The 25,865-nt window shown below is 41.9% G+C and overlaps 3 protein-coding genes across 12 annotated transcripts; all 3 read right to left on the reverse strand.

The window, feature by feature from the left end:
• Window positions 1-744: 744 nt before the first annotated feature.
• Window positions 745-5,416, reverse strand: LOC104584877 (MLO-like protein 7). Of its 3 annotated transcripts, none has more exons than XM_024463656.1 (14): window positions 5,232-5,416; window positions 4,551-4,766; window positions 4,197-4,313; window positions 4,054-4,114; window positions 3,887-3,975; window positions 3,565-3,639; window positions 2,608-2,696; window positions 2,345-2,394; window positions 2,202-2,242; window positions 1,981-2,115; window positions 1,850-1,885; window positions 1,698-1,768; window positions 1,495-1,555; window positions 745-1,405 (listed from the first exon to the last, which is right to left on the reverse strand). In XM_024463656.1, exons 1-14 carry the CDS (start codon window positions 5,367-5,369, stop codon window positions 1,226-1,228), a joined length of 1,359 nt encoding a protein of 452 aa, XP_024319424.1. In that variant the 5' UTR covers window positions 5,370-5,416; the 3' UTR covers window positions 745-1,225. The 3 variants fall into 3 exon arrangements, 2 of the variants coding, with proteins under 2 accessions (XP_024319424.1, XP_010238961.2); XM_010240659.3 differs by having other exon boundaries at window positions 2,345-2,397; XR_002966570.1 differs by having other exon boundaries at window positions 1,333-1,405; window positions 1,698-1,779; window positions 2,345-2,397.
• Window positions 5,417-8,176: 2,760 nt separating this feature from the next.
• LOC100833105 (HSP-interacting protein) lies at window positions 8,177-16,668 on the reverse strand. 8 transcript variants are annotated; one of them, XM_010239031.3, is made up of 5 exons: window positions 16,367-16,668; window positions 15,778-15,818; window positions 11,425-14,307; window positions 9,917-9,988; window positions 8,177-8,623 (listed from the first exon to the last, which is right to left on the reverse strand). In XM_010239031.3, the coding sequence occupies exons 3-5, from the start codon at window positions 14,225-14,227 to the stop codon at window positions 8,454-8,456; spliced, it is 3,045 nt and encodes a 1,014-aa protein (XP_010237333.1). In that variant the 5' UTR covers window positions 14,228-14,307; window positions 15,778-15,818; window positions 16,367-16,668; the 3' UTR covers window positions 8,177-8,453. The 8 variants fall into 8 exon arrangements, 5 of the variants coding, with proteins under 5 accessions (XP_010237333.1, XP_014757926.1, XP_010237332.1 ...); XM_014902440.2 differs by having other exon boundaries at window positions 15,745-15,818; XM_014902442.2 differs by adding an exon at window positions 9,766-9,813 and having other exon boundaries at window positions 8,488-8,623; window positions 11,425-15,818.
• A 4,683-nt stretch (window positions 16,669-21,351) lies between these two features.
• Window positions 21,352-24,738, reverse strand: LOC100833418 (probable plastid-lipid-associated protein 2, chloroplastic). Its single transcript, XM_003575540.4, has 3 exons — window positions 24,110-24,738; window positions 22,846-23,044; window positions 21,352-21,897 (listed from the first exon to the last, which is right to left on the reverse strand). Exons 1-3 carry the CDS (start codon window positions 24,571-24,573, stop codon window positions 21,586-21,588), a joined length of 975 nt encoding a protein of 324 aa, XP_003575588.1. The 5' UTR covers window positions 24,574-24,738; the 3' UTR covers window positions 21,352-21,585.
• Between the last annotated feature and the right edge of the window lie 1,127 nt (window positions 24,739-25,865).

A 25,865-nucleotide genomic window follows, 5' to 3' on the forward strand; every position in this document is an offset into this window, starting at 1 on the left:
AAGTGATATTTGCATCTTAGTCAATCTGGTGCACCAAGGACCTTTTGAATGGTTACATGCATGAATATTTGCTCTGTTCAGTTATTTTCTCAGCCTTCATGTAGGAAAAACCAGAGCTGGCCACACCTTAATGTGACTCTCTCTCTCTCTCTCTCTCTCAAGTGTGCAAACAACAAATTTCTCGTCACTATATATCATGTATATCTTCAATATTTTCAGAATTTTATTTCTTACAACTGGTATTTTCATTTCTTAGGGCACTGGAAGAAGAAATGGAGGTGGTGGTGAGGATGGCACTGGAGGTGGAACTGAGGATGGAGATTTCTTCGACTTCTTGGACGAAGCTGGCACAAACTGATCTTATCATGGTGCATCTTGCAAAGGGATTGATGTTTCAAGTTGTTCAGGATGAACTGTTGTTTAATCAGCTACGTTATCTTTTGCATTTCCATATTGTCAAGACAGACGATTGAAGATTCTATGTAGTTTTTCATTATGAAACCAACTCTCATTAGACTTGTGAGACATATGTACTTCAATTATTTGTGCTTCAATTATATATTTTGCTCAATCTGAAATGTGACTAGAAGTGAGCCTATTTGTACATTATGCCTATAGGATGCATGTATTATAATGTCATGAAATTTAATCGTCGATGGTAGTTTCTTAGCTCTCAGTTATCCTTAAAACTGACATGGATAGAAACTCTCAGTTATAATTAACACCAACAGGAGTGCAAAACTCTCGGTTATAACTTAGACCGACGGCAGTACATACCTCTTGGTTATAAGTAGTATCGACAGTAGTACAAACCTCTCGGTAATAACATAAATCGACGATAGTACAAACATCTCGGTAATAACATAAACCGACGGTAGTACAAACCTCGCGGTAATTACCTAGACCGACAGTATAATAAACCACTCGGTTATACTTAATGCCGACGGTATTAGAATATACTCGGATATAACATAAACCGACGGCACATGTCCTACGGTACACTTTGGTATTAGGGTAATGGCCGAATAAACATGGCCGAGTGGGCTCTGTCGGTCATTGCAATAGCCGAGAGTTATCATAAATACCCGACGATAGTTCAGCCCTCGGAAAAGATTAGGATCCTAGTGCACGTACTTAGCTAGCAATTATTAGACCGGCACTTGAGGGTGCAAAAGATAGAGTAAAATGAAGCCTTGGATAACTGATACATTGAAGACTTGATGCTTCAAACAATAAGGCCCTCTGACGCATACCCAGCGCTTTTGCACCGGCGGAGTGCTGGAATTATGGGCACCTTCTCCACTGGCCCAATGATGGTCTCGATTACATTTGCGGTGCTCGTCGCTGTTTTCGCGTCTGCTCCATCTTCTTGGCCTCTTTCGACGTCCAAAACAGTTCTTTTTATCTGCGTTGATTAATTTCATCGGTCGAAAGTGGTTAATTTGTTAGTTAGTGGGTATGTACGTACGTATGTATGCACATGTATATATATACCTGAGAGGCTAGTCCATATAAAGGCATTGTGATGTAGCTGCAAATAAATTGCAGTAGACCGCTGCACGCACATATTAATATTAAAAGTAAGTAGGGGTAGTACTGCCATGTTAAGTGTCTGTACATGGAAAACATAAAGTAAAAAAAATTCAAGTATGGTTAGAAATTAAATTGAAAACTAATTGCATATGTTCCTACATTACCTCAGGCACACTCCAGCGACAACTTTGCCAAGGTGTCCTTGATGGAAGCAGGACATCAATCCGAAGTAGACCTGCGCAAACACTGACTTAATTAAATTAGACAAGCTGTGTCAAACAAACCAGATGCGTATCAGAAAAAATATAGCCATTACCGAAATCCAAAGGAAATGACTGATCTGGAACGCATTCTTCAAGACCGAAAAGAAAGAAGAGTTATTAATTACATGAGCGTACGTGACCAACACCTTTTTATTTGATTTATGGCATTATTTTGCATGCTGACCTGGAATGACGCCAGGATAATGAGATGAAGAAGCAGACGAGGCTTTCTGAACCAGAAATGTTCATCGCTTAGCTTGTCCATGTCTATCCTTGCTGTTATGATAGTCTGTAACTCTGTACCGACCAAAAAGATGACCTAGTATATACATACACAGGTCAAAGGAAATATTGGAGCAACCGGCGTGCAACAAATAATCAAAAGCATCACACATTATTAATTACCACTACACGAAGTATAGATAGCCAGAACATTCCATCCCATCCTGAAAAAAATTGACATGTTAATTCCGTAAATAAATTGAACACAACACATTCTCGCTTTGGAAGTTGGTGACTAGCAAAACGTATGTAATATAGCAACTCACCACGAACATTAATCAGTAGCATAACCAGGGCGGAGGCCCATAACGGCGAACTGCTAAATTAATGGATTCAGTAAAAACAAAAAATAATTTAGGATATGATGGTTGAAAGAGAATGAAAATTCACACAGGTCAAAAGAAATGACATTATATGTGTTTTTTTTTAAAGAAATCGTGTATTGATAGCTTCAAGTATATACAACAGATTAATTTTTTTTTTCAATTACAACATGCTTATTTATATATACTGGATAAAGTTTCCGTACCTACAACTTGAAATTGCTTTGAGATCAGCACTAAGTGATTTCTGAATTTTTGCTCCAAAATCAAAATTAGTTCCCGGTGATAAGTGAGCCTACGAAAAGATGAAGAATCAGCGGTGTAAAAATATGTGCAGTAAGTCCAAAGAGGTAAACACTACCATCTCCTCTAGTCCACCTTTTTCTTGAATGCACACCTATACTTTATAAAATGTTTAGGACATTTGGAAATCACATCTGAGTTGATTTGTTTTTAAAGGACAGTTCTATATATTGGCTTTAGAAATGTACAAAATGGAAGTGGCGATCCAAAATTTGTTTTGAAGACTATGTTTTGTCCACAATGTCTGACAGTGCAAGAGATTAGTCTGTTTCACTTTAGGGCATCCACAGTCTTTAGAGGTAGTTTTACCTCTAAGCTGGGACCCACCCCCTGCTTCTTGCCTTGTCACCAAACGTTGCAGTCCTTAGAGGCAATTTTACCTTCAAGATGGATCCCATGTCTGAGGATAAAATATTTGGAGTCTCTCTTTTATTTTACATGCATTACATTGCTTAGAGGTTACCTTCATGGAAGAAGTCATTTTCTACCTCTATAGCTTAGAGGCAGAGAGCTGCAATGTTTAGAGGCTACCTCTAATCCTTACTCCTTAGAGGCATCTATAGAGGCAGTATTTCTAAAGAGTGTGGATGCTTTTATATCTCAGTCTGAGATGAACCTCTTAAAATAAATTTGTGTTGTGTTGACCTCATGCAGAAGAATAGGAGAGACCTTCTTTTCATATGAACATGTTGGCAGAAAACTTCAAAATTATACAATTATGAAATATTTTCATGACAAGCATAGTCATTATTTTTATTTTCATTGATCTAGTAACCTCTCATATATTAATAATGAAATTAAAAGGAATTTTGCAGCATAATTTTAAGGCATCATCTATTTAGAATGGATATAGTACTCACAGTCATGAATCCATGCCGTAGTTGGACATAGTCTGTCATCTCAACAGAGTTGAAAAACTGCCTAAAGAAGCTCACCTGCAAAATATATTTTAAACCTAGTAATTAATAAAATAAAAATCCCATGTCGAGCTAGCTAGTAAATTCACATGTAGGAACATTATGCAGATAATAACATGTGGCCCAAGTTCGCAACAACTTGTATCGTTCAATTGTTTAATTTTTTGCGTTTCTCGAATGGAAATTTGGTACTCTTCAGATAGAAAAGAATCCTCATAAGTTTTTTTACAGATTTCATACTGGGAGTGATAGATGTGTCACTTACAATGTAGAGAAGTACGGTGCTTTTGCTCCAATTTTTCGTGAGCCGCATCACAAACGTTGTTTGATGAGAAAGCCTGAGATTGGAGGGTTCTGCGTGATATGAATTTCACTTGTAAGAAAAGGAGAAAATTAAGCAGTAAACAGTCAAAGCGAGTTTATGTATTATACGGTGCAATAGGTCATTTGAAGCGGAGCGGGCTTCCTTTTCCCACTCCTTCCATTTAGAAATCTGTAAATATAGAAGAAAAAATGTCAGCAATTTAGTTAGCACCTCTCCAAACCAAACGAGCTGTGAGAGTTTCTATACGTACCTTTGCTCTAGCCAGATATAATGTGAGGAGTTTGAATGCGACGTGGAGAAGTGCCAAGTAGAAGAGGAAGAGGTGCAGCTGGTGCAGTGCCTCAGGTGGCACAAGAGGGACCATGCCCTGCACATTTTGTATGCGTATGGAAATTACTTAGTTACACCACGCCATGCATGCATCCATCCATGAACACTAGACTAATTAAGTAAAGTAGCTAATTACTCTCTCTGATTCTAAATTCTCACTCAAATTTGTCCAAATATGAATGTATCTATTCTTAAAAACGATACATGTAATATTTCGACAACAATTTAAAATTGGAGTGAGTAGTTAATTAAATAAACCATACGTGGCACTCACTTGCCGGCAACTGTTGAGCGGTGGGGGGTGCTTAGCAAGTTGCTCCGTGCACTCGCAGGGCAGCATGGTGCTGGCTGCTCCGAGTGGGACGCAGACGAAGGGCATGAAGAAGCCCAGGAAGGTGAGCAGCAGAGACACGAAGCCAAGCGCAATGAGCTCAGACTTCATCGTGTCCAGGGCGTCGAACAGCGCCAGGCTCCTCCTCTTTCGCAGCCACTGCTTATATATGTGCACGCATTAGCTAGTTGCACCGATGGATCGAAAACTGGTTAGTTCAATACTCCGATCCTAAATTCTTGATTCAAATTTATCAAATATGGATATATATCTATTCTTAAAAAACATCTAGATACATGTAATATTTTGACAACAATTTAAGATTAGAAGAAGTACTCAATTACTCCCTCCGTTCGGTGGTGGAGGCCGGGACAAGGCCAGCCCTGGCCCCCCCTAAGAATTCGATTTTCTACTCAAGTCCTTGTCTAACATTTGCAATTTCAGCACATGAGTTTCATATTTTTATGTTTTGTCCCCTTCTAATAAATAATCTTTTTTATTCTGATCTTCCCTATTTTTTTTTCTGCCTCCGTTTTTAAATATTTGTCGTGATTTTAGTGCAAATTATTTAGCAACGGAAGGAGTAGCATGCAATGCAAACAAGGTTACTCCGTACTTACGTACCTTGGTGGCGTGGTGCAGGCCGGCGTCAAGCGTAAGTGAGATGCCGATCATGACGCCGCAGATGGCGGCCACTGCCCACGTCGGGGTCACTTCGAGCCCCAGCGGCTTGTTGCTCGCGCCAGCAGCTCCCCCACCCATTTCGAATATTGATCCAACTAATTAATCGCTCCTCAACAATCTCAACACGGCCTGCAGCCAGCAGCTCCTCGCGGTCGCTGTTTAAAAGCGATCGATCCACATGTCCATACATATCGCCACCGTGACCTGCAAAACGGCCAAACCCTGCCTCCACTATTTACTACTCGTAGCTGCTAGTATTAGCTAGCTAGCACGATCGATGGCCGGGTATGTACGTACTCTCTTTGTCAAAAATACTCTCTTTGTAGTTATATCTTCCCATTAATTGGAGTGCTTGAATTACGTACTTGTAGCTTAATTATATCGATCTAGCTAGCTACGCACGCCGGCTTTGCAATCGACCCGAACCAGCACACCATTATTGCATTGCATGTGTTCTCCGCTACCGCTTAGCATTTGTTTGCTGCCCATTAGCCTCAGTCGTTAAGCCATGCATTGCCGCAACGATCCAAGATTCATGCTCTATATATCTCTGTCAGTCCATTATGTTGCGCCGGTATACTTGCCGGTACACCATGTTGTGCCACGTAAGAAACACTGCGACTTTTCTGTCCCGGTGGTGAGGTCATCCGGGTGCATTTGGTTCCTTTGCTCAGCTGGCCCATCGCTCCTAGCTCGGCTTTGCTGACCTTGCCATGCGTGCACCGTTTGGTTCATTGCCGGCCGCTAGCCAGAGCCTGAGACGAGACGCGTGAGAAGAATCCGGGTGAGTTGTGATTTCAGCTTTTATCTCCGCACACGGTATATTGCCGTTCGGAGGCGAACCGATCCGGCTCTGTCGCGTGGGCAAAGTATTGCTCGCCCGCTCAAGCTAGCTCGCCTCCGAAAGCTAGAAAATTTTGACAGTTCCAAACGCCATGCCTAGCCGGGCGAGGCTAGATTAGTTCGGATCTTTTCGAATGGTCATGTCTTTTTCAATAAAGTAATTTGTTTCGCAAACCCGGTCTCATTTTGTGGTACTAGTTCTTACACTAGAGACCCTACAAGAGAAAACTCTGCTAGCAGCTCTTTTCAAGAGCCTTGAGTAGGTACATGACGAACCTGAACTACTCGGTGAGACAGTAAGAAACTATCATGCATGCGAACTGAGTCTATCTCATGTGGTTGGTTTCTTGTGGTGGACCTAACACATCTAGATTCAAGTTTCTGACTTGGCATGAGTGCTTGTATTTTTTTAGATTTATTACGAGGCTTAACCGGCATTGTGTTTTTAGTGGGAGTGACGTACCCGTCAACTACGAGACGCTTGTAGTGATTTCGTCAACCTCAAGATGATGTGCCGAACCAGTCTCTTGGAGTTGTTCATATGGGTAGGATGTGCATGCGTGCCTTCATAGAATGAGTGTGCGTGCGTGTTTGTGAGCGTCCGCGTCTCTATTGTGTTTTCTCAAAGAAAATACAAATAAACCGTCATGTATGATAAAAGATTTGGGTCAGCAATGAATGCTTGTCTTTGTTGAATACGGACTGCGACTCATCGGTGAGTCTGATACAACCACTGAGCGCACCATTGGTTGTTCTATTGGCCTTGCCAGCCTGTTAATTAGGTCATGCAAATTAAATAACTTATAATATTAAATAATCTTGCAAAAATAAATAATAGCAAATATTGTGCGCATGTAACAAGTATATGCATGTAAACCTTAAACTAGAGACTCATAATTACGGATCCCAAAACAAATTCACAAAACACTGAGGAACCTGAGAAAGGCATCGTGGCTGTAAGTCGAACGCGTGGTACGATGGATTAGCCCGCCTTCGTATGTTCATCAACATCGAATTCCGAAGGTGATCAGCTCTGTGTCTCCCCTGCTGCAAGAACTCGTGAAAATGGATTCTATGTACGTCTCAAGCTCAGTCCAGAGTGATTTTTGGCGATTTTTCCAACTGATGAAAAAATGGGATGTTTCAATGAATTCAACAAATGGGGCTGAAATTCAAAATTTGAATGGGATTCAGATTTTTGAATTGGACTTCATTGAGTGGTTTAATGAGTGATCGAAAGACAGTCATAATTCTCGCAAAAAATAAAATGAAGACAGTCCTAAAATTTTGGAGAATTTTTCAAAGTCAAAATATGTCATGATAGATTTTTGATTCGTTCCTTTATTTATTCCACTGAAAATAAGTATTAGATTGACCTTCCATTATCAGTGGGTGGGAGATGAGTTTATCAGTTTATGATAACAGTCATATATAGATCCACACGCGGCTTTTCCAAATAACCCTCACACACTCACTTGGAAAACTGCTTTATCAAATAACTCATAGCTAGATTCACCTTTGAAAAATGACTTTTGCAAATATATAACACATTACCTTGCATGCTCAGTTTCAGCAGCCTCTTCAGCACACGGAATATCTATAGCTAAGTTTAGAGATAGAAACTCAACTTGGGATTTGATGAGACTAATTATCATCAAATACCCAAGTTGAGCTTCAATCTCTTTTCTAATTGAGATATGTTTCCTCCGTCTACAAATAAGTGTACTTCTAAATTTGTCTTAAGTCAATTTTTTTAATTTGATTAACTTTATAGAAAATAGTAGCAACACTACAAATAAGTGTACTTCTAAATTTGTCTTAAGTCAATTTTTTTAATTTGATTAACTTTATAGAAAATAGTAGCAACATATACGATATCAAAGTTGTATATTATGAAACTATATTTGAAGACGGATCTAGCGATACCAATTTGGTGCCATATATGTTGTTACTTTTTCCTACAAAGTTGGTCAAACATTAAAAACTTTGACTTAGGACAAAGGTAAAATGACATTTATTTGTGGACCGATGGATTATATATCTAAGGAAGCATATCTCGATTAGAAAAGAAACTGACAGTTCTCTAATAATTACACATTTCAAACTGGATGAGATCCTATCCCTAATGTGTTGCCAGCTTCTATCCGGGCTCATGTAACTGCAGCACTGTTCATGCACATGAGTAGTGCATGTTAACACTATTTTCAGCACGGACATATGGATAATCCTTCTAGTGAAATAGATACCTTTCAGACAATCCAAACTATGAACTTTCATATTGAACTTTAACTACTATGTTTCTACAACACTTGAGCTTTTCTATATATCTAATAATACACAGTCGATACATTTTAATACGTCAGTGGATGTCCAGCTTGTGAAATGTATTGTTAACTTTACAAGTGCATTCTTAGCAGCTCTTATAGTTTGAATTGGAAATGTCACCCGTTGGAATTCTTGAATGTAGACAGTTCCAAGCAGTTGCCACCCTGCAAAATATGCCAGGATCATTTATATGTTAAGCATGCATATGGCTTAATGTCCTCACAGAAATCATAGATAAATTGTAGACATAAATGAGTTCATGATTCCCCGCAAAAAAAGAAAGAGAGTTCATGATTGATACAGCACCTACATATGGAGAAGATATGCTGAGAATTCATGTTTTTTATTATTTTAGATATAATATTGAAAGTTGACACGTAAAAACTTTGAATGAGCAGAAGCAAGCACCAACAATGAGTTCAGTCTATATATGCCAGGAAAAACCAAGGACCTTTTAAAACAGGAAGTGTCTATTTTTGGTACCCTGTTGCAATATAATTTGCAACTTTTAATTAAATTTACAACCAAACTAACACTGCTGTACTCCCCCTCGCCTGACATGGCATCCTAACGGGTCATAGATCAAGTGTGCTACATCACAGTTAGGAACAATGTGCAAGTTTTGCACATAATCGATCGGACCAATAATTGTTCCAGACCAAAACATGTCAATGAAAAAAGGCAAACACAAAACAACGAAGGAAGAAGGGTGGTATGATATCATTCATCCTAGTGACCGGTTTTGGCGCCTGAGTGGTGGTGGCCTGGTTCCCATCCTAACGGAGCTGCTCTCCGACTTCAGTCTGGCGCTGACTTGCATGGTTGCATGTAAAGCATGGTTCAGGCTAACATGTTCCTATTTATTTTAGTAGAAGTTGATATTGAAATAATGGAATTGGCTACTGTATGGGTATGTAAATTAGATATTTTACATACACTCCCACCACCATCCTACAACTGGTAGTGGGGAGTGGAACAAACAATAATCGGATGCATCTATGGCTGGTAGTGGAGGAGATAAATGCAAGTGTATAAGTGTATACCACATCGGGACTGGGCGTTTTCTAATCAAGAGAAATATACAGTTTTGCTATTATTACATTGAATCATTGATCATTGCATGAGGGATATTGCGATTTGTTGCATCACATTTTTGTATGCTATAGAATCGTTATTATGGTTGTATTTAAGAGTTCAACCCAGCAAAAACGTTCACACAGTTCTTTTCTAGCTTTAGTTAGTATATACCAAATAAATATGTATAGGAATAAGCTGAACAATACATCTCTCATAAAGAATGAAATACCTTTTTAAATAGTATCAAAATTTGCATCCATGCCAACAGCACCAACTCCTATATCAAATACAAGCTCATGTGTACTTTATGTGCTCTAGTATATTATGCAGCTTCGAAGGTTGCCTTCGAAACAAAGGTTCAAGACGAAAAGAAGAACTACCATTTTTCAACTTTTTAGCATCATACATTTCGTTCCATGCTTGAACTATCTCATCAATCTTGAAGCTCAATCCTGTAGAACAAAGGGGGAAAAATTAATAACTTGTGTCCCCCCTTAAATCTTATTAAGAGGATCTAAAATTTAAAATTTCTAGCATAACAGATTAGCGAAGTTACAGTTCAACAATTAGCACCAAAACTAATTGCACTTTTTACTAGTTGTAAGATCATTACTAGGAAAAAATCTACAGAGTAAAAATACAAATTGTAGCAGAATGGTTTGTTTTGACATAGCTTACTATCTGCTGATGAAACTGATTGTCTTTGAATAGTGGGAAGCTACACTCTGCCTTCAACAGATCCTAACATTTTCCTAATCATTATAATAAGCATTACTATTAGCATACCTGGCATACATAATGGCACATAAATCTTTTAGAGAAAAGTCTATTTTCAACCCTGATCTTGTAGACAAAGTCTGAATCAGACCTTAACCTTTGAGTCCCTGAATTCTGGACCCAGACCTTACCAATCCCGGTCAATTAAGCCCCTCAATCCCAGTAATCGTGTTTGGCGGACTGGTTTTGTTGACGTGGTGCCTGGATTGCTGGCTAAGGACTAGAGGAATGACCCAAATGATGCTCTGCATCTCCTACTTTTTTAATTTTGATATTTTTGAACTATGTTTAGGAAATAACTAACGAGAATAACCGCTACTATTTTTCTTAGAGCGTCTGAGCTTACCGGTTGATGCACGCTTTTGACCAATCGTGTTTTGTCCGACTTCCAAGCAAACAGCCAGCGATCATGGCCGATTGTTTTAATATGGTGTGTTGCAGTACACAACAATTATGCACGGCTGATGTACACCATCTGCATGCGTGCGTACTAGCTAGATCAAGACACTGCTGCTCCCTAATGGTTTATGTCATGTATCATTTTGTCGATTGTACTACCTACAGTGAATAGAAGAAGGAACAAGTGTAATGAATAATACTTAGGTTATGTCATGTATCATTTTGTCGATTGTACCTATCTGTTCATCTCATCAACTTAGTATACTGTTCATGAATATCATGGATCCGAAAGTATATCAGAAGACCCGCAAAGCGAACCTACGATCGACTCGAGAAAAAGAAATGGTAATATAAATAGCCGGGACTGACTTGAGAAATGGTAATATAAATATCACGGCGTCGATGCCAAAAAGAAGAGAGAAAGGAAAAAACCTTGTCTTGGAACTGACTCATTCAGTTTATTTGGAAATCATGGCCATAAGTCAATGAAACCAGTCTACCAAACGTGATTTCTGGGATTAAAGGTTCTAATTAACCGGGATCAGTAAAGTTAGGGTTTGAAATTCAGGGATTCAAAGGTCAAGGTCTGATTCAGACTTCCTCTACGAGATCATGGTTCAAAATAGACTTTTCTCAATCTTTTAGAATAGATGATTTAGGAACAGACAAACAAAGAAACTGCAAAAAAAAAGGACAAATCAGTACAACATACCTTCTTGAGTTTTCTCATTTATACAATGGTTCTTTACCATTACACTGATATCTGCCAGAGAAGCTCCACCAGTCTTAAATTTTTCAATTGCTTCGGTGAGACTTTCCTCCCAGCTAGAAAGACCTAATTTAAGTTCTACCACTGAACGTTCATAAAGAATGGTACCCCATGAAATGTTTAGCTGTGATCGCATATTTGAAGCTTGCTCAACCGCTTCATCTGCTGTTAAATCTTGTTGATGCCCATCCAAGCCCAACTTATCCAGTAGGATTTTCTCCTTTTTTGATTTAGACATCCCTTTCACCCGCAAATATTCTATTCCCTCCCACATCTCCATTCCTTTTTCCATATTGTCCTCAGCACGGTTAAATAGTTCTAGTACTTCAGTTCCCATGTCTACCTTACATGCATCTGCATAACGCCAAGAAAGCTTTGCTTGCTCAAACTGCTGATGTCCAAGTGCAATGAGGCCTTCATAAAAGTCCGGTTTTACATCCACAGTGTCTTCAAACTTCTTTCCAGCCTTGACATATTCAGCGCATGCCCATTCATATGCACTTTTAACCTGAGAAAGTACAGATTCCTTGGTAGCATCTTCAGATAAAACTAATCTCTTCTTTGCACGAGACATGTGGATGTTGCCCCAATTAAACAATGCTAGAGCTGCCATTTCTTGAAATTTCGCCTCTGCAGCATGGAATATCTCTTGAGCTTCTTCGCTGGTGATGGTGTCTTCCATCGCTTCATAATACAGCCGTGTACCAAGGTCACGGAGATCCACATATGCATCAGAATCAAAACCAACATGGTTCTTGAATAGACGAGCAAACTGTACCATCCAGTCATCAACATATGAGGAGTTCTTTTCTTCTTCTGCTGCATGCCTAGAGCTTCCACACTCGGAGATGCTATGCTTTTTTTGTAATGTTGCAATAGAAATACTGGGCATAACAATGTCCCTTGTGATCTCACGCTCAGGACTTACTTCTTTTATGTACAACCGAGCTGGTCCTTGTTTTAGGTCCTCAACCCACCTTAGTTCTTCAGTCGACGTAATTGTCACCAAGTCGCCTTCTATGTCCTTAAATTTAAGAAGCATTGCCTTGAGGTGGGGACTGTACTTACACCGAGCTATGTTTATCAATTGTATCAGACTACAATTTTCTGGAACCAGAGCAATCCTTATATCATCTCCCAACACAAACTTTACAGTCCTTGTTTCTTTATTTGAATCCTTCTTCTCCTTGATGTGTTGTTGGTACTGCTGGTCTTTCCCATGACTTGCTACTTTGATTCCCATCTGCTTTTCCTGCTTGTCCTCCTCACCACGACTAATATGCCGCTCTGAGTGTTTTTCTTTTATATGCCTTTCGTACATCTCAATACGGTTCTCGTTTTTGCTAGGACTAGTTCTTCGAATCTCCTCCTCAATTTGCTTTTGACGTTTGTTCACACCAGAGATTTGATCCTGCTTTGGATGCATCTCCTGCTGATGCTGCTGACAGCTTCTCACATCTAGCTCTTTGAGGGCCTTGTTTTGACTGTGAGTTTGTTTGCGGTGCATCTCTTCCATGTCCCATGAAGCATGATGCAGTAGCTGACATTCATCGTTTGCTGGTCCTTGTCTGTACTGGCTATGCTTCATATGGTTCTGCTGTTCAGTGTACCTGCAGTTATCCTCATCATGCTTTGACCGCATCTCCTCACTGTCATTTTCTTCATTATTTAAATTACTTGTCATATGGTGGTCGTTTTCTTCATCGCACTCTTCTTCCTTGCTGTCTTGGTCATTCTCTTGCATCTCATCATCATGAATCAACCACACCTCTTCCTCGACTATAGAATTGTTTCTAAATCTGCGAGATACTTTCCTCTTGATCCTCTCTTTTGCAGAAACAATGGACTTAGGCTCCTCTGGTAATGACACAGCCAGCTGATTCTCCAAAAGCATTTCTGTCTCCTCCATCTCTTCCCTAATGCTCTCAAAGAGCTCCAATGCAGTAATATTGTTGGGTTCCAAGCTCAGCACCTTCTGCGCATCCTTACAAGCTAGATCCAACCTATCCAATGCTTCAAAGCATCGTGCCCTTTTCAGTAATGCCTTTGTATACTTGGGTGATGCCTCCAGTGCCGAGTTGCACTCATCAATGGCACGCTCATAATCCTCAGGGTTCATGTGCATGTAACAAGCAGCAATATTGCAGTGGAGGAAGGCGATATCATCGTGTTCCTTCGGCAACAATTTTATTGCATTGTCAAATGCACAGGCTGCTCCCTCGTAGTCCCGCTGCTGGAATAGCCTTGTCCCATCCCTCTTCAGTTGGATAGCCTTCTCATGGTTGCTCCTCTTCTCCAATTCGATCGGCGCCCCCTCTTCCTTGGATTCTTTGAATGTCGCCCCCTTCTCCTTCAAATCAGTATCCATATGCTCCTTCTTCTTCAGGTCGATAGCCACTCCCTCCTTCTCCAGGACTGGGTTAATCGCCACCCCTTCCTCCATCAAGTCAATAGCTGACCCCTTCTTCAATTCGGTAGTTGTAACCTCCTCCTTCAAGACTTCGATATTGGCCCCCTCCTCCTTCAATTCCATAGTCGCCCCCTCCTTCAATTCAGAAGTGCTCATCCCCTCCTTTAACTCAACAACCACCCCAGTAGAGATGTTATCATCATCTCTATCCACCAGTGAATTGGGATTGTTTTGGCTGCTGATCCTTGAGTTGCACGGGCTGTTGCTTGAACTACTTGCGCAATTAATTGATCCTGGTTCGCTTAGTTCCTTCTCGCCTGGCATCTCCTCCTCCATGCTTCAAATTTTCAAGCCTTCCCTTTTTCCCAAATCAAGGGACCATTGGAATGATTGCCGCCTTTTCTTTTCTTTTCTTCCTGAATCAATCAAGAAAGGACCTTTTGCTCCTTTTCAGATGGAGTTGGAACCACAACAACAAGAATGAAATTAAGGAATACGGGAAAGAGAGTAGAGCAACAAGGATTCGCTCCTCCCTCTTCCCCTTGGAAGTGGAAACCTTACCCTACCCTGGCAACTCCATTGAGAATACACAAAGTAGAATGATGCATGACATGGATGGGGAATCGGCGAGACTTGTCCTAAATTTGCCAAGAAACAAAACGTATGGAGGAAGCAAAAATGCTTGAACAAGGAACGGGGCAAATGGGAAAGCAAAGCGTGAGGAAGCATGCTACGAGAATGGAGCAAGGGTTGGATGGGATGGGAGAAGAAGGGAAGCCACACACTTTTTGGATAGTATCAGGGTGCCATCCCAACCACTGCCATGCATGGTTCCTTTTTTGGGTCGTCTCTCAAAGGTATGAAATGAAGTTCATTCAGCTGGTTTGGAACTGCTATATTTAACCTATTGACTCTCTGGTTAGCATTAGGGGCAATGGAGTGCTATCTATGTGCGCATGGAAAACCAATTTTACTAAGTTTAACGCTTCCTAAGAATAGTTCTTACCTTACACATGGAACAGAGTTTGTGGCAAAACCATGTAACCTTTTGTGCTTGTTCCAGTCCATCATCTATTTCTATGCTCATTGGTGTGTCCGAAATCGAACTATCGATGCTTACCTGAAGCCATAAGTATCTATTGGGTGTTTACTGTTCAATCCTTGTGAAGCCAGAATGTGATCAGTTGAACATGGCTATAGACCTGTCTGTATGTGTCGCCAGGGGCGGAGCTGGAAAAACTAAGCATTGGGTTCATGCTATTACAACTATCGGGTGCAAGTGTAGCATTGGGTCTAAATTCTATTGAATTTAACTGTCACGTGCTTGGGGAATTTGGGGATTAGAGGAAGATTGCAGGAAGTAAGGGTGCTCTACGGGAGGACGAGGCTTGTAACCTCGTCGCCCCATGGCAGGGAATTGGAGTGCCCAGGGCGCAGGGGAAAGTAGGGTTTGGGTTTTTGATTGCTTGCTTTATTGATTGACTAGGGGTGACTATAAATAGCCCTTACAAACTTGGGGATCAAGCTAGACTCTTACAGAATTGGAATAGGACTCCTAATCAGATTGGAAACGGTAGGGAAAACCTTCCACGGGACGAAACCTTTCTATCTCCAATCTGGACTCTTAATTACTCAAATTAAGCTGACCCAGACATTGGGTCCTTCTCTGCCCTAGGTGGCCGGCGCCTATACGTGCGCCCCCACATGACATTAACATTTTTTATCGGGTTCATTTGAACCCAACGCTTACACTGCAGCTCCGACACTGTGTGTCGCTTCCTAGTTGGTTCAGCTTTCTGCTGCAGATGCACAACTATAGAACAGTGCAACACTGATTGGTCTTAAACCATCACCTATGATTAGTGACGTGTCCATCAATAACCTACCATTGGTGGTTATAGATTTCCATGAGGTTGGACAACAAAACCTGCATCCATCCATATATAGATTATCAAATTACTGGACATTCAATATCGAAAAGGAAAAGAAAGCAAAAGAAAAGTTTGGAACAACAAGAGTAGCCAACGGCCAAAACAGAAACAGAAACTGTACAACATCTAAATTTTCATGGAAATTCTTGCATTTTGTAACTGCCGTGCCAGGCGTTTTCTTCTAATACAAAATGACACACTTGTATTACAACAGAATTACACATTTAGGTGTTGTGCCACAGGATTACACATTTTATAAGTGTGTTCAAGATAAATTCACCATGCCCAACCTCATGGAAATTTTCCATGTCTATGACTACCATATATGGCAAACACCTAAATTTTCAAGGAAATTCTTGCATTCTCATTGAGGTGCACCAAACAACTTCTATTGGAGTACTACATTTTCCAAATGCTTTCAATTTGTGCACCAAACAACTTCTATTGCAACAGAATCAGAACTGAATAGTCACCCAAATTCAAGAGGGGCTAGCCACAACAGCGCCGAGACAGAGAGAAGGGGGAGGAGGAGGAGGGCATGCACCTGCTCGCACGGAGGAGGAGAGGGAGCGCGCTGTCCCGAGATGGAGGCGACCTTGCGGAGGAAGAGGAAGCGGCGATGGTCGATGCGGCAACGAGGGCTTCGAGGGGGCGGTTGGCGAGGAGGGTTTCGAGGCGGGTAGTTGACGACTAGGGGTTACTGGTGAGGTAGCGGTTGGCGGCAGCGGCGGCGCATCGAGGTATTTCCCCTCTTCTCCGTGCAACGTGATATCTCCGCTCTTTGCCCTGCCATGTTGGAGCTTGGAGGTAGCTTGGAGCTGGACCGAAAATGCTGTTTGGCTCTCGGTATCGGGATTAGTATCCTTTTCGTAGGCCGCGGTATTCACGGTGACATATCTGACACAAGTTGGCATTTAATGCGCTATTTTGGCTCAAATTATATTGTCATCGTCCTGGACTGGCACAGGCCATTTTTCAGGGTGTCCCACACTGGCCATTCTGGGCTGGTATAGGACAGCACTCACACCCACGCTCACCCCATCTTTACTTTTCCCTAAATACAACTTGGTACTCACAAGTCACAAGCCAATAACCACATGCTTTTCAATTAAACTATATTAGTAGATCTTACACTAGTCCTAATATTTATTGAGGCCTCGTTTCTCATGCAACAAAAATTCTTACTCTCAAATCACTTACTAATCAGCCTCCTAATTTGATGGGTCGGCAACTGTTTTTGCAGTTTGCACGGTCATGATTCCATAATTCGAGGGTCCCTTCTCATGTTTTTAGCGCTCGTACGAGCACCGGCATCCTACGAACTACCTCTACTTGGTCATCTTAATGCCCGAGGGAATCCATAAGCCAAACCAGGGTGTACGCAGCCGGAAGCAACAAGATTTTTAACCGATGATTTGCAGTGTGAGAAAAAGCAGAGAATTTGGATTATAACAATTCTAAAAAAAATGGGGAGTCACATATTTTGGTTTCACATATTGCATTAATTCCAATCTGTTTAATTTTCAGTCCAACATGGAATCTAGTAAATCAAAATTCCAAATCCAGATCCCAAGTCAAAATTTGGTCCGAAAAAAACAACGAAGCTACAAAGAATTGATGAACGAAGAATTGTACAACCTAAATCAAAGCCAGATCTGGAGGTAGAAATTCCCTCGTTGCTTCAAAGCGAAATAAAAAAGCTAAATCAAGCAGTAAGTCTTTCTTTGCTGCTCCCGTGGATATTCTCTCCGGACGACCGGCCGTTATCTGATCCGAGCACTTCACGAGGCCGGCCACCGGATTTTCGAAGGTGGGGAGTAGGAGGGCCCACGGCAGCCCGGCGTCTCCCCTCAACTACTCCACCTCGGGAGGCTCGTGCGCGTCCACCTGCGGCGGCGAGGACGGCGCCTGCTGCTGCTCCGGCGGCGGCGCTCGCCTCCACCGTAGGCGACAGAATCTTCCCAGCAGAATCCGGGTGTGTCGACGGATGGCGTCAGGCTAGATCTGGCCGGATGGAGGCCTTCGGAGGCTAGCGCTGGCGAGATCGTATGTGGCAGCGATGTCGACCGGATCGGTCAGAGATGGGGATTAGGGAAGAGGGGTGGTTGGGTGAGAGATGTGATATTTTCACGGGGCGGGTGGGGCACTGGTCCATGAAGCTGTTTGGTTTTGGGTTGGTCCAAGTCTCCATTTGAAATGGCCCATGTTCTACCCGTACCAAAATCCAAACATGTGCTGGCCCAAGTTCACACGACGGAACAACATGTGCTGACCCAGTATTCCTCGCTGTTCTATACACTCTACTGGACCAAAAATCTGCAGTACACAGTGATCATCTAGCCCAAAAGATAGATAGGGATTGGTCCACGTTACCAAGAGCACTGGATCTCGGGAGCCAAAAATCCATGTCCGGAGCTGGACGCATGTTTTTGCTTCCTCTCTAGAATACAGAAGTGTCAGATCAGGATGAAGGAAAGAAATACCAGCAAGTGTAGTAAGTTGGTGATACAGCTAAGAGTAAGATTAATAGCTATAGCCTGCTGCTGGCTGTAAGTTTTGCCATGTCATTTTTAAGTAGTATAATGGATAGCATTTATAATAAATTGGCTATAAGAAACACTATTTTATTAATAGCAGGCCCACATTACAGTCTCACATGGTGTATAGGAGCACGTGTTGCAGCTGGCTACTAGTTAATAGCCCACTTCTCTTTTCTCTCCTTCTCTCTTTCCTGCAACTAAGCACCAATATAGTATTTAAATTCTCGTAGCCAGCTTATAGCCCACTATTATTCTTGCTCTAAACCAGATATTTATGTACTCCCACCATTCCATAATTCTTGTCTTAATTCTTGTCTCAAATTTGACCAAACATGGATGTATCTATTCCTAAAAAATATCTAGATACATCTAATATTTCAATAATAATTATGAAACGGAGGAAATATTATTTGCAGAATAAGGTCAACTGTTTGGTAAACAAACTTCAAGGTTACTTTTAAAAATATTCAGAGAAGAAATTCATCTACTCCGTATTATGTATCCCACAGCTATCTATTACTATATCGATTAAAATTAGAGTCGGCGGTAACGGGCGGCCGCCGTACGTCCTCCCTCTCCCGATCCGGAACAAGCGATTCCGCAGGGCCCCTTCCCCTTTGCAGCCCACAGCAACGCGAGGCTCGTCCTCGCCGCCCGTCCCACCAACACGCTCGTCGCCAGCACCTCCTCTCCTCCTCGCCGCCCCCCGATCCGAACCCGCTTCTCACTTGTGTTCCCGCCTTCTTCTTGCCATCCTCTTGCTCCCCCCTTCAACAGACCACGTCCCATCTGGCGTCGAGAACCTCGTGGGGCAGCAAAGTCAACGCCAACCGGCAGCCGGACTTGCACGTCGACGCATCGTCCCCGTCGGCCGACGGCACATGGTGCTCAACCGCTTGTGCCGCAGCAGTGCCTGGATCTGCTTCCATGGTCGGAAGGACTCCTTTAAAGGCGCTTCCATGGTCGGAAGGACTCGTTTAAAGGCTTCCTATGGCGGGTTCTCAAGCTAGAGGAAGAGATATGTGTTAATTTTTCTGCACTTATCCATTTGCTCGCCAGATGATTAGTCTACAGTGCGCATCAATTTTAGTAAAACTAAGCCTCTGTAGGCTGGAGCAGCATACTTATAAATAAAGTGAAATTTAGTTTCGTTTCTTCATGTATCTACTTCCATGTAGTTTTTTGGTGAAACTTTGTCAATGAGTTAGGAGATGCTGTCAGTAGTCACCAGCCAGAATAGTTCATCAGATACTGGTCTACGCAAGTTCATCAGATCACATGGGGCTAGATTTGGTTAGGAGGAGCTTGATGGCCGCTAGCAACCATTAGAGTTAGTCAGAGGCTCAGACCAACAAAAACCTGCATTTTGTTTCTCAGGCCAGCTACGGGAATTATGTTTGAGTTTATGAGATGCTGTCAGTAGTCACCAGCCAGAATAGTTTTCTTGGTGTTCTCGAGATTATAAGATATGCTGGCAAAACATTGGAAGTTTGGTAGTTGGGAATGATGCTGTTGAGCGAAGAAGATTCTCAAGTTAATCTGACACAAATAATTGAGATAATAATGGGTACAGATTATATGATCTAAGACAACAAATGATAGTACAACATGTTCTTTAAAGTTCTTCGATTGGCTGCGCCCCAGGTGGTTGATATTCTCCTTTACTATACAGGTTTAGCTGCTCCAGCAATTGCTGTAGGATGCTGCTCTTGCTCCAATGCTGGGCACACTTCACCTTCTGCGTACTGTTTACACATGTCTACAGCATGTCTCCCTCCAACCTCCTCACTGTAGCAGCAGGCGCCGAGTGCTCCCACCCCGCCGCTGCCTCGCAGGGGCCACTGCCGCCTCCCTGCTGCCCCTTTGCCGTCGATTCCTGGCTCCTCTGCAACGCCAGCACGCAGCTCGACAACCATGGTGAGCAACTGGGGAGTTAAATTGTTTGGATAGGTTGCCTGAATTGTAAGTCTGTAACAGAAAATTTCTTGGGTTCGGATGCACTGGGTTCAAATATTTACAAGCTTTTATGTCTGCTTCTCTGTTCGTTAGTTCTATTTGTTCTCGAAAGTTTAAAAAGAAAATTCATTTCAATTCAGTGTCAAATTATGTTGCTGTGTTTTCTGTAAAGGTGAATTTTTGTGTGCATTATGTTTACATGTGAAAACGAAAGAAATTAAGAGGTCGTGATGGATGCTCCTAACTATGTTATTTCACATATGTACGTTGTTTGTATAGGATTAATTTTCAGAGCATGTATAAGAATGTATTCAAAATGTGTCAAAACGAGGGCAACTCATTGTTCCTGTACGAAACTATCGAGCTAGGCGTTCTTTTAACTACTAATTCCGGTTAAAGAATAGAAGCATCACCGGCGAAATGTAGCGAGCATATCACCCTAGAACTTCTACTTCAAATCAGTGTTCAAAATAGTGTGTTGTGCTTATACACTTGTTATATGCATAAAAAATCAAATTTTCTATAAAATGAATTTTTGTGTGTATTATGTTTACATGTGAAAGTCGAAGAAACTAAGAGGCTGTGACAATGCACGGGCACTGTAGCTGATGAATCAAAGAAAGGAGACGCGCGACTGGGGGAGGTCGGAACAGTAGCAAATGACGGCGTTGCAAACACAAAAGCAAAACGACGACGACAACGCCCTTCTCAGCAATTGTCGGAATTCGGCAATGTGATGCACGCGATCACCTTTCATAGTGGTCGTGACGACCATCGTATTTCTGTGCTGTGGCAGCCACAGCTCGCTGGCTAATGCCACTCGGACGGACCGGCCTTACCGCTGACAAAGACTTTGACCAGGTTACGGCGGTTGCGGTTAAAGTTGAGGTCAGCCAAGTGTTTATTATCCAAGCGAGCATGTGAATTAAAAAATTAAAAAACACACATACAAGGCTATGGCTATGCACTGAGTAACCAATTTTTATTTGACATGTTTTAAACGAACGTAAAAGGAACATCCCTGATCATCACGTTCGTGGTTCGTGGCAACGCACGGGCATTTCCACTAGTAAACACCGGTAGTATACAAGTAATTTTTTTTAGGGAATAGTGTACGAGTAATTAAGCTTCAACACAAGGCATAAGGTAGCTCAGGAACACAAACACATTACATGCACAACACCCACAAGAACAGTCTATAGGCACAGCTACCTACTACATTCTTCCTTGGATACCAAATTCTACTCCGAGAATTGATACCCTCGTCCTAAATTAGAAGACCGCTTCCTTCCTTGAACAGCACGAAGATGCTGCTACCATCTCCTCTGGATATTCTCAGTTCATCGTCGAGGTAGGTTGTGAGCAGCCAGGACCGGGCATTATCACTCCTGATTGGTACCTTCAGTGGGGGCTGACCTGAGATGGTCTTGGCCACAGAGGATGCCGCGTTTTCGATGGAAGTGAATATGCCGCTCAATGGGCTCAAATCAATGTTCTGTCCAAAGAATTCAAACTTCTCTGGTAGTACAATTGAATCAGTCAACTGTGGAGTGCCAATGATGCCTTCATCAAATTTGATCTGTACACAACAGAAACTATGCATTATGCCCAAGCATTAACAAAATCGAATTTATTTGTGGCTGTAAGGAGTGCAGATAAGTGTAAGAAGAGGTTCATCTACAAACACTTATATTAATTCATCAGATAACCATCTGAGCAAAAATATTACTCCTCCGATCCATAATAAGTGTCGGAGATTTAGTACAATCGGAGGGAGTAGATAAAAATAGTCTAGTTCAAATTCCTTAAAATTTAAAATCTCAAAATCACTGTTACGAGTGCACCGCATGTAAATTACTGGTTGTAGTTGCACAGAATTCAGAACCTATCAAATTAACTAAATAAGCAGCTCTGAGATAACAATACCAATGAATCTAACAGTGCTCAAGAACCCAACTAGTGTCTATGCAATGTATAATTAGTTAGTAAGCAAGGGCAAGCATTCTTCCAATCTCCACGGACATGCTAAGGACTTTCCTGGCTTTAGCAGCCACATGAACACCCAGAAATGTTCCCAATGTTATCCACAATTGAGAAATAATCCTCTTATCATTACCAGTAAGAATGAATAGTTTTTTGGTTCTGCACACTAGAAGTAGGCAATATGATGATTGGGCAGCGAATGAAAATACACTGCAATAAGTTTTATCTTAGCAATTGTTTTCTTTGTCTGGGCCCAGTCCCAGCTGGTACGTAACTTTTCCTCCTACCCATACAATTTATCGTGTTTGTCGAGAAACAAAATGTTGTAGTCCCCAATGCAATGCTTCAGCCCATTTATGCAGTTAAAAAGTTCATGTACCTGATACCTAAACCTTGACAAGCGGTCATTTTTCAATTTTGCCGATTTACTAGAGTTTCGTTGCATGATATTATTGAGGGAAATCATCAAACATACTAAAACACAATTGCAAGGGAATGCCAAGATATACATGATAAAATGCTTTCAGTAATAGGAGAATCACACCTGTACACGTTTGGGGCTCCTAATCTCAAACCTCGCATTAGTGGACACTGAAGTTGTTGCCAAAGGTCCTGAAAACTTGATGCAGTTCTGCACTGTGAAGTTCTCAGAATCGATAGTCTGTGATATTTCGTCCACCGTGACAAGTGCTGGTAGCCTTCCAGAACCCAAAAGTGGGAACAATTGCGAAAATGATGTGTATCTGCAGTGACATAATTAATTAATCAATATCACAAATTATATGATGAGGCAATAATTCGCTTGCATGCTGAAACAGTTTTTGATGATGTTGAGAGCACATGAAGTGCTCATGAACCGATAGGCATGGGCTCAACCAAGTGATAGCAACAGCTAGCAGAACATTTTGTTTCTATTGGTCCTTTGCCTGTATGTTCTTAGCAAAATTCATGTGCTCATGAACCGATAGGCATGGGCTCAACCAAGTGATAGCAACAGCTAGCAGAACATTTTGTTTCTATTGGTCCTTTGCCTGTATGTTCTTAGCAAAGTCTGTTTCAGGACCTTAAGATAACCATGTTTAGCAGTCTAGATTGATGGTCATATAAAGGTTGCCAACTAGTTTACGACAAGTACGAGATTAAATATTAGAAATAGATATAGCTCTTCAAATACCAAAGAACAAATGAGGAAAAACTGCCAAAACTACACATCAAGTTTCGTGATCACCTGAATAAAAATAATAATCTAAAAACCTAAATGAGCACATGGCTGGCGCATCATGTGAAAATGGAAAATTTTACCAAGTGAATTAAGCCAGGGATCACAGATGTGAACTATATTCTAAGTCTTCAATACAACAGATGTTTTTATGCTACTTCATCTAGCCACGATGTTAAGGAAACAGAAGACATCCACATCAGATATTAAAGTGTAACAATTGATCAGCTAGACCATATCATCCTGCTTAAAACACTAGTACAATTCTTCAAAACTGTATATGACTGTTTTTCTTTTTACACAGTTAAACGAAATTTGCAAAATAAATGTACATACACCATACCATCGACGGCATACTTGTCAAATCACCCAATTTCCATTAACATATACACAAAAGAGTAACAAAGCATGAATAACTCATCAATCAATTCCACCAACCTAGCTAGACAAATTGGATGAAACTACCAATCACGAAAACTAGAAGCATATAACAAGTAAAACAGTAATTAAAAAGGATTTTTCGGTTCAAAGATAGTACAATGATAAACAAGAACGGAGTAGCAGTAGCGGTAGTAGGAAGAAGGCTTACGCGAGGATCCACTTGCCGTTGAGGAGTGGGAGCGCCTCCGTGGGCGCTGGCGTGGGGTTGCGCGCCTCGAGCTGCGAGAGGATCTCGACCACCTCCGCCCGCGTCTCGCTCGACGCGCGCAGGCCGCGCTCCGTCCCGTACAGCGCCGCCCTGAGCTTCTCCTTGAGCGCCGCCAGCTCGCTCGCCGCCGGCGGAGCGTCCTCCGCCACCGCCGCCGCCGACGACCCTCTTTCCCCTGGCTCGTTCCCCCACTCGTCGTCCAGGGCGGCCGCCCGCGCCGCGACGCGACGCGCAGGCGCAGGCGCAGCGCGCAGCGACGGGGAGCGCAGCCGGGTCCTCGCGAAGGCGGCGGAGACCGCCGCCGCCGTGACAAGGCGGCGACCACCGCCAGCGGACCCCCCCGGGGCCGGCGGCGACGACGGCGCGGAGAGGGAGATGGTGTTGAGGGACGCTAATCCCGCCATGCTTGGGCTCTCGTCTTCTCGGTGGTGATGCGCGGCGCAGTAGTAGCCAGCACCTCAGGGTCCGAGCAGCAGTAGGTGGAGAGAGAGAGAGAGAGAGAGACGTGTTCAAACGGTGAGCTTCGTCCGCGGCAGAAGACCGGGTTGCGTGGCTTCCTGGCACTGGGAGTACGTTTGGGGTGCCGACGAGCCCAAGGAATGTGGACCTCAAAAATGTTCGGCCGAACTATGCGTAACAAGGAGAGACTAGTGTTGTGTTGGGAGGTGTTGTGTGAGGAAATATTGATTTTGCGGTAAACATTGATGTTCTTTTCTACTTCCTTCTTCGATTCTAAATTGTTGTCGAAATATTACATGTATTTAGACGTTTTTAAAAAGATACATTCATATTTGGGCAAATTTAAGTCAAGAATTTAGAATCATTAATTATCATGGATTTGTCTAGATACTCATGTACGACATTGGAGAGGGTAATAGTTTTAACTAACAAATGTTATGGAATAACACAAATAACATGCACAAATGACAAAATGATCTAACATAGAAAACGGCACCTCAAAATCAGAAGTAAAATATCATGGTTGTGAACCGACCGATCCACACAATGAGCAACTGGGTACAGATTTTTCTCTAAAACATTTAGAGATATACAACACGTTTAACACACTGCCGACAAGTAACCACCACAACAACTATGTGAGATATAATAACACCAAAACAAGTTAACATACATAGTAGTTTTTTATCTCGTTGTGATAATATTTTAACAGTTCAGCTGATCCACCCTATACGAAATTTGGCAGAAAGATAGGCACAGAAGTGTCCAACAACCCTTCCAAAATTCAGTATTATTTGCCCGTCTAAATTGTTCTCTACCAAAACTACTCCGGTATGATACTGCAATAACCAAGCTGACAACTGGATTGAAGGGTTAAAGTTAAGGAACAAGCTCACCAAGATTGGAACCAATCAAACATGCTTGAGCATCCAATCACCAATTTGCAACCGATTTAGACAAAAAACAACTATTGTTTTTTTTTATCTCTTCACACATGTTAATAATGTTTTTTTGCGCTTCTTTCTTGCTCACAATGGCAGCCCTAACTAAACTTGGGTGGTTAGGATTTCTCTCTTCTCCTTTCCAAGGCAATCTCAACCGATGACAATCAAGATCAACGTTTCACAAGTATTCAACTTGTGGTTTGGTCTGCTACGTGCAATTAAACTTTAAGATTATTATTTTTGTTTATTTTGCTCATTTTATCATAATATATCTTTTAAATTTTCCTAGTACA

The sequence above is a fragment of the Brachypodium distachyon genome, chromosome 4, assembly GCF_000005505.3.
Source record: "Brachypodium distachyon strain Bd21 chromosome 4, Brachypodium_distachyon_v3.0, whole genome shotgun sequence".
Classification (NCBI taxonomy): domain Eukaryota; kingdom Viridiplantae; phylum Streptophyta; class Magnoliopsida; order Poales; family Poaceae; genus Brachypodium; species Brachypodium distachyon.